The 9013-nt window shown below is 37.5% G+C and overlaps 1 protein-coding gene across 1 annotated transcript; it reads left to right on the top strand.

Moving 5' to 3' along the window:
- Positions 1-6137: 6137 nt before the first annotated feature.
- On the top strand, positions 6138-8438 carry LOC148848036 (stem-specific protein TSJT1-like). Its single transcript, XM_088950851.1, has 4 exons — positions 6138-6385; positions 7157-7397; positions 7518-7638; positions 7879-8438. Exons 1-4 carry the CDS (start codon positions 6186-6188, stop codon positions 8064-8066), a joined length of 750 nt encoding a protein of 249 aa, XP_088806977.1. The 5' UTR covers positions 6138-6185; the 3' UTR covers positions 8067-8438.
- Positions 8439-9013: the final 575 nt, after the last annotated feature.

Here is a 9013-nt window from a genome sequence, read left to right as displayed (position 1 = left end):
AGAGGACCTCTCCCTCAGTTGCAAGGAACAGTGTTGCACTCTCTGCTTATATGGATCCCAGGAATTAAAACCTTTTGCAAATCATTTCGAAACCATAATATATATACTTTTATATCTCATATAAAATATATTTTGCAAAACAAATCTCAACTATTGAAATCGACTGCCGGCAGTCTTGGTTTCCATTAGTGAGAGTGCATCCCCGATCATTACCTTTGCCCGACAAAGGGGCTGATTCTGTCACTATGATCACCCACTCAGATGAATTCTCAGACTGTCCCAACATACCCAGGTTTTGACCCCTGCTAAGGATCTTATTGATTGGTACATCAAAGACAACCCAATCCGACACCTAGTGCAGTATCATAATCGAGTCTAGGGGTCGAGTGTAACTTTCCAGTTTTGCCCATCAATCTCCAAGGTCCAAGGCACTACTAAAAATCTGGTCTAGTTCAAAGATTCAATTAATCCTACACTGTATGTGCCTAGGGTCTCACCTCGGTGGCTGAGACAAGCCACCCCAACGGACTTGGTGGCGCCACAGTGTCAGCATTGTCAGGATAGGTCTCCCCAGACTGACCCACTGGCTGTGAACATTCTAAACTAACACGAGTCTCATTAAGTGTCCAGTTTAAGGGTATTACACAGAAACATACCAAGGGAACATGAATCAAATATGCACTTTTATCCATTTACAATAAACTCATAAAGTACATCATTTTGATTGAAGCTAAGGGCATACAAAACTGTCTAACACCATCGAGTTCGAAACCATCCTGTTCAAGAATAATATATCATAATTAACATAATGATTAGTGTTCTCACTTTGAAAGATAATCCTATTTTTGGAATTCCAGACTGTCCAAAGAACTGCATCACTGTAGATCAGAAGTAAAGGTTTTTGGTATTTATCCTTTGAACAGCCATTGATCCAGTCAAAAAACCAAGAGGGAAAACTTGTGTCTGTAGGGATGATCAAGTTTTATTTTGAAGGGGGAGACAAGCCAAATATTCTTTGCATGGTCACAAGCGCATAGTGCATGAAAAACCGTTTCAGGAGCTTGTTTACAAATCGCATGGAATCAAAAGGGAACACTCCCACACTACTTTCATTTCAAGGTGAGCTAATAGCACAACTCATTTGGGGTTAGTCCTCTTTTATGGATGTTTAAGTTAACAACAATCCTATTATGAGCACATTTCCATAAAAAAAGCTTTGATTTTTGGTTCCACTGACATGGACCACAGAAGACTCCAACAGATTTGAAATCCACATCTAATCTCCTATGAGAAGGGCCTAGAGGGCAAGAGGATTTGGCTAGAACTAGAAGGTAAGCAGATCTCACATAGAAAATACCCTTTGGATCTACAGCCCAAATAAGTTTATCATCTATTTCACCTTCAGCTAAAGACAAGCTGAGAATGGCATTCGCAAAATGGTTTGTAAACATGCTCCTTATCAAGGATGGCAATGAGTCGAGCTTTTCACGAGTTGCGCAATTCACTAACTAGATTATTAAATGAGTTGAGCTTGAGCCTACTAGAGCTTGCGAGGCAACTTGAATATATATATATATATGATGAGGGCGGATTTGGCCCTCCAACGATATTGTGACACATGGCACCTCGGAACAACTAAGTGACACCTAGAACCACTTAGGCAACAACTTGTCTTAGCCAAGTTGGTGGTGTCCGACCTGGTGGCTTGGCCTAGGTGCGAGCTGGCGGCCTGGCACAGGCGCCGACCTGGCGATCTGGCCCAGGCGCGAACTAGCAACCTGGCACAGGCGCTAGCAACCTGTGAGATGTGCTCGGTGACAAATTTGGCATGCATATCCAAACACTCCCACGATCCTTAGAAGTTGGCCCACGTGCCAAACGATCCGGAGGGTGGTCAACGTGCATGGTGGTTGCCTCAGGGAATCTCAGACCACTTAGACAATTTTTCAGAAATCTTGGATATGGTGCGTGAAGCCCACGCCAAATAATGCTTATATAAAGGCACCAACCCCAATGGCATGGAGGTGGCAAGTAAGCATATTCTAGCTCTCATACTTTTGTGATTTTTAGCTCACAGTCTATTATGAGAGTACTGACTTAAGCATTGGAGTGATTTCGTCAGGTTAGCCACTCCGGGTCCTCTGATAGTGGTTCCTCGCAGGTCTTAAGAACTACAAAGCTCAACAATTAATCTAGCTCGCCTTCAGGCAAATCGGCCTTCTGGTCAACTCGTCACCTAATAGGCAGCTCGACACTCTGGTCAGCTCGGCAAACCATGAAGAAGAAGTCAGCATATATACATGAAGAAATTCCCATCACTCAAACTCTCTTCTTTGGACTCAAGAAATTAGCCGAGTCTGAACATAGAGCAATGTCGTGGTCATTCATGGTTGACGGCAGATTATTTCAATGCAAGGTTCAAACTATCGCTATGCTCAATATTCCGATATGGGTGTATTGAGCGAATCAATACAGCTTTTGATGCATTTTTTTTTTCACAACCGGTTTAGGGGGGGCGATTTAAGGCTCCTCCACCCCCTGAACCGGTCAAACCCCCGATACACCCAGTGTAAGAGCATATCGGAGGGGTCCCAAAACAATACGTATTGGCTGATACGGGCCGATACATGTCGATACTTTGAACCTTGTTTCAATCTAGTCGGAACTCCGACAAATAACAGTGTTAGAGTTCTTTAACCTAGAACAAGATGAACCAGCAAATGAAGAAGGGACCAGCTAGTGACTTACTTCATCCATGCATATAAAAGCATATTTTGATAGTTATCTTAAAATTGCTTTTTAATACTCTTTGCATATCAAAACGTAATACCTTTCTATTTAATCCCTTTTTGAAGAACTATTTCATTGCAGCGTTCACTTTCTGTGTTTTGTCTCTACAAATTGTGATATGGAACTTCATCAAAGCTTGAGGATTGGAAAAAGTTTGGCTAAGTTTGACAGCCTGGGCTGTTAGTAGGATTTTTCCCACATGACAGGTTAATGCAGACTAACCCTGTTCAAAATTTAACAAATAAACCTGGAGCTGAACTCGGCTCATAATAAACAGGTCTAATTCGGAGTTCAGACTCCATGTAACAGTTGCAGTGCTACATAAGGATTGCCTTAATTATGAGCTATCAACAGTCAAGCTTATTTATTTACCCATTCATTCACTTCGTTTTATTTATTTTTGGACTTATATATTATCTTGTTTACTCTTTTATATGGAATGGTTCTATCTAAGTTTGGTTCTTGTAGAATGTTATTGGTTGATAATGAAATTTGAAGAACATTTTTTATACACTTGATATTGAACCAAGGATTAAAGCATCGGTGTCGAGTATCATATCAAACAACTTGGATTCGGATATGGATATCAAACAATACATTAATTAAGAGTCCAATACATAGAACATATGAACCTATTATATTTACCCTAATTATTATATCAATTATTTTCTATTATTTTATTTTTACCTTTTAACATTAACAAAAAAGGTTAACCAAATATTAATTTCTCAGATATAAATTAAACTATCATTTAACAATCTATAAAAATATATAATTTTTATTCAAAATATATCAAATCTATTAAATTTTCTAAGATATATTATGCAAATTCATAATTTTTAATTACAAAAATAATTATTTCATTATTAAAATTTGAACTTGTACAAATATTTTGAAACTAAAAATCATTTTTTTCATATGAATGTAAATTAGTGGATTTGATAGATTCAATTTAATATTATATTCTTGAATATTTTATAAACAATTTTTTATTGCTTTTGTAAATGATAAATATAGTGCTATTTAATACAAATTAAAATATTAAGTAATAATTATAAAAACATATATAAATTGTAAGATATATATCATGCACCAACTTATAAATTTTATGTACTAAGATAATTATTCTATTGTTAATATTTTATTTAAATAAATTCTTGGGATTAAAATAATCTTTTGGAATGGGGATCTGCTCCTCATAGAGTGTACCTCACACAGATCTCACAGTCCCATCCCACCGTGTATTAAGAACATCTCCCCATGAATAACAGCACAAAGGACAGGAGATGTTCTCGATACATGATGGGATGGGGTTGTGAGGTGCGCTCTATGAAGAGTAGATCCAAACCCCACCTTTTGATGTAAATTTGGATTTAATAGATTATTTATTCTATTTATTTATATAATACTAATTTTAAATATTATTTCTTTTAATTTTTAGTTGAAATTGTTAATCATAAATATGTATTATTTGCTTGGTTGAATACAAAAATGAATAAAAATAATTTTATTTCAATGAATACTGCAAGAGGTGAGATGACTTAGTGGTTTATAATGATGTTAAGAGTTTACAGTTCATCGTTAATTGGCTTGGTTCAAATCACACTTTAAGCATTAATAAACTTTTTTTCCCGGGTGCCTAACCATTCCTACTTAGAAATGAGTCAAATGACAAAGCCCAATTTCGCGCATGGTTTTATATGCTTTCAACATTTTATAGAGGTGCCTTTTGTTTTTTAATTATTTTTATTTTTTACTTTTTGTTTTAAGATAAGACAATTATAAAATGGCATTTATCATTTTTGTTGAGTCAATATGATTAATGTATTAAGCTTTTTTTCTTATATTTGTATTTTGAAGATTTTAAAATATTTTTGTTACTTTTAGTCAACTCATTTAATATATGAAAATATTTTTTAGACAAATTACTAAATGATTCCATCATAAAAAAATTCTACTCACACTACAAAATACTGCACATTGGAAAAATCAGGTATGGATTGAAGAACATTCCCACATACTAGCATTTGCCAAAATGAAAAATCAATATAGAATGAAGCATGGTAAAAGATGAAAATAAAATAAAAAAAAAATGCACGCCTGATCTTACATGAGAATTGAATTTTATATTTCTTATTTTTAAAACATAAAAAAAAAATATAAAAAGAGACAGCCCAATGAGCATCTATTTTTTATATTACAGCGTATAAATTTATTATTAGTTAAATATAAATATGACGAAATAGCTGTTCTGAAACCCTTATATTTACTATCAAAAAAAAAAAATTAAATCTCTGTCCTCTGAATTCTGACTCGGATCCTTCATCACGTGCCACCTTCCATCTATGATTCTATCCTTGTGAAAATGGTAGGTGCCGCCACCGGGAGCGACTTACACTCAAGCACGCGAGCGAGACCAGATCTGCTCCTCACGTAGGGCGCCATACACGCGCCTAACACGCATATCCTACCCGTATTTGTAACTATTCTATATTTGTATTTGTTTTGTTTAACCTTCCAAACAAAATGAAATTTTATCGAAATTTAACTTGTAAGTAATTTTTTACGGAAAATGTTTCTAATGCACGGTGGATACGGTGGATGTGCATGTGACGCGCCCAAGTGTGAGGAGCTGATCCCGTTCCCACGCGAGTACAACACGTACTTCCGACGAGGGGACACATCATCCAAAATCTTGGGTGTGGGCCCGCGGAACTCTCCAGATCCAGTAGCCATACTAGGATACAGCGTAAGCATATAATCACCGTGCAACACGCGTCTCGCAATGTGGTGTTTAACTCATCGCACAGTGGCTTTAGATGGACAGTGTCATACAGCGATTGCACGCTTTACTCAGTTTGTTCACCGCCCGTGGTGGAAACTGAAAAAGTGGAAATCAAACCGTACACGTTTACTCAAAGCGGATACTTTGACAGAGTCATTCACTACACCGAGTCACCGAGTTTACTCGTCATCAATGTTAATAATTACCCGGTGGATAAGCTTTGTGATTTGTTGTTGGTCAAACCTTGCCTGTACGGCTGCACAGAAATATATGCTTTGAAGTTAATTTCCCAAAATGCCCATTGCAATTCAGTCAAATTGTCATCCTTAGCTTACTCACACGTATGAACCCCAACATTCAATCGGCGATCACACGCTCGACGCATTGCAAACCCTACACGTGTCTTTAGCTCCCAATCTGCCAACAGTTCAGTGGCACTATGTAATATTGTCTATGAAACAAGGGTGAAGTTAGAATTTTAATGTCTCAATTTCCGATTCTATGGACTTTCACTCGAATCGCTCCTGAAGGCTGAAATAATCGTACCCAATATTATATAGTTGGAGAGCTTACTTTCTATCCGCTTTACAAAGAAGACTCGAGCGAGAGGATGCTGGCGGTGTTCGACAAATCGGTTGCGAAGTGCCCAGAGGGCCTGAAGAGCCCCCATTCTGAATCGGTTTCTGCGTTGAAGGATGGAGTTTTGGTCGATTACTTCTCCTCTGTTAATCCGGGTTCCGTCGCCATTAATCTGGGGACTGCAGGTTCCCTTGTGTACACCACCGACAGACAGAACCCTCTCCTCCCAAGGTAACTCCAGATCCATAAATTTAATTTCATAAATTTGGTTTTTGATTATATATTTTTTGGCTCGGATGATTTGTTCTTTGTTTTCTTTGCTGTTCCATGTGTTCTGTGGTGCTGATTATCTATAGAGATCAAGTGGGTAAGAGTAAAATCTAGTTCCATTTTGATTATTTAGTCTGTGAACAAATGAGAGGACCCATCTCAGAAATTTTGTTCTTGTGTACATTCTTTGCATAAATTATGTGGTTTGGAATGTCTTTTGGTTTGGGTTTGGATGATCAAACCATGCCTAATAAGAAAACTTGGCATTAGAGATTCTTTCTTTTAGATCTCATTGTCTCCCTACCAAAAAAATTACATCCCAAATTATGATACCTGTATTTTTCATGTTTGATCGATGCAAAATCAAGTATCAAAAAAAGATCAGTGCAAAATCCAGTATGCTTATTCTGTTTTTACTTGATCGATCTCTACCAGATATAATTAGTCCATTTCTGTATTACTAGTCGTAGTTTGTTATTAGTAGTATCCATATACACTTCCTACAGTAATACATTGATATACTGATTCCATACACGAATGATCTGCAAACTGTAAGCTGTTTTGCCCCAGTTCGATTGCATCTCTTTCTATAATTCTTTTTATTGGGGGAAAAAATCTTACTACAGATTAAGAATTTCTATAGTTGAGAAACGACCTCTGTCCGATAAATCGAAAACATTACTAGAACTTGTCAACAAATTTCAATCTCACCCCTTCTCTTTCCTCTGCCAGATTATTTTCTGTGGTGGACGATATATTCTGCTTGTTCCAAGGACATATCGAGAACATTGCTCTTCTGAAGCAACAATATGGATTAAACAAGACTGCGAATGAAGTCATCATTGTGATAGAAGCTTACAGAACTCTCAGGGACAGAGGGCCTTATCCTGCGGATCAGGTTGTGAAAGATCTCAATGGGAAGTTTGCATTTATCCTCTATGACTGCTCTTCAAAACTCACCTTCGTTGCCTCTGTGAGTAAATCCTTAACCACTAATTTTGTTTTTCAGTTTATAATCCTCTGTTTGTGTATTATTATACGGATTGGGGCTAGGTTCCTCACTTTTGGGTTTTGATTATTTTCCTGAACTCAGGATGCTGATGGGAATGTTCCTTTCTTCTGGGGAACTGATTCTGATGGCAATCTTGTTTTCTCGGATGATGCGGAGGTCGTTAAAAAAGGCTGTGGGAAGTCTTTCGCACCATTTCCCAAAGGTATATAATGATTTATTGAGTGTTCACCAACATGAACCACTCTGACATCAGTGTTTTGAGAAGTTGGAATCACTCCCAAAGGAAGAAACTCGTTGATGATGATTTGCTTTCTCACTTTGACAGTGAGCTCTTGAAGTACAACGTTGACAGAAATCCCATAAATATATTTTGTTACAAGTTTTTCTGCAACTGCAGATTTTTCTTGTAGCTTCATTCTGATTTTCTGTTGATTCTTGTTAGGATGCTTCTTCACATCCTCTGGAGGCTTGAGGAGTTATGAGCACCCTCTGAATGCGTTGAAGGCAATGCCAAGGGTTGACAGTTCAGGCCAGGTTTGTGGTGCGACTTTCAAAGTTGATGAAGAGACCAAGAAGGAAAGTAGCATACCAAGAGTTGGGAGTGCTGCAAACTGGTCCTCACAGATTTAACTTCACAATCTGCATTTCAAATAGGCTCTGTTATCTTTTAGCCTTTGGCTTTAATGTTTTAACCTGTTGTCTGGAAGTCCTCTGCTTCAGTGGCTCAGGACTCCGTTAAAATGTTTTCCTAAACTTCTGAGTAGACATATTATCATGAGGTATAATGGCATGGTGACATCTCTGACTCATGTCGAACATGTTGGCTGATGCTGCATTGTGATCTGAGGAACTGAAATGAACTGTCTTTTCTAGCCTGTGTCTGTGTATAATAATATTGGAAGATTTTCAGAGTTTACACCACACAAGTGATGTGGCAGTAGTATATTGAGAGACCATTTTTATATGATGCATGGTGAATGAGAATTTAATTTCATCGCTAAATGCTTACATATATGCATTGTTTTCCCAACTCTTTGATCATCAGAGATAATCTGACAGAGACGATGGTTATATAACTAGAACTATTTGTTTCTGGATACTTGTGCTAGGATGAGTTTTATATGGAAAACCTACTTGGTGGTATCCCAGTCCCCTGCAACAGTTATGGTGTCTAAAAGGTCTGCATGTGGTTGAATGATTGGGTTTCCTTGGCTAACCTTCAAATTTTGGAGGTGGAGGCTTTAGTCTCCGGCTTCCACTCAATAAGATTTGGAAGCTTAGCCATGATGTAGCTGTGCTGAAGCCTAGCCATATTGTGGTCAGGATTGATGCTGAAGCCTGAAGAAAACGGAAGAAAAGGTCAAATCTGCCCTTCTTTTCTTTGTCTCCATAAATTAGATAATAAAGACGCAATCCTAAAACCGTAAAACCTATCTTCTTGGGTGTTCTTGTGAAGTTGTAATAATAATTTCTTTCAAATTCTGTGAGAAATCCCACCAAAATGGAGTCTTGAATCAGCAAATTCTGACCCAAAGCAACTGCCTACAAGGAATGTCATCTTCTCCAAGATTAGCTTG

The sequence above is a fragment of the Nelumbo lutea genome, chromosome 6 (assembly GCF_056320005.1).
Source record: "Nelumbo lutea isolate HS-2025 chromosome 6, American lotus-T2T, whole genome shotgun sequence".
Taxonomy (NCBI): Eukaryota; Viridiplantae; Streptophyta; class Magnoliopsida; order Proteales; family Nelumbonaceae; genus Nelumbo; species Nelumbo lutea.
Note: the sequence above shows the minus strand (reverse complement) of the source record. Positions and strands in the feature narration are given on the sequence as shown.

Coding starts and splice junctions, on each gene's coding strand:
- LOC148848036 (XM_088950851.1), top strand. CDS start 6,186: ATGCTGGCGGTGTTCGACAAATCGGTTGCGAAGTGCCCAGAGGGCCTG. Junction 7,398..7,517: donor AACTCACCTTCGTTGCCTCT/GTGAGTAAATCC, acceptor TCCTGAACTCAG/GATGCTGATGGGAATGTTCC. Junction 7,639..7,878: donor TTTCGCACCATTTCCCAAAG/GTATATAATGAT, acceptor GATTCTTGTTAG/GATGCTTCTTCACATCCTCT.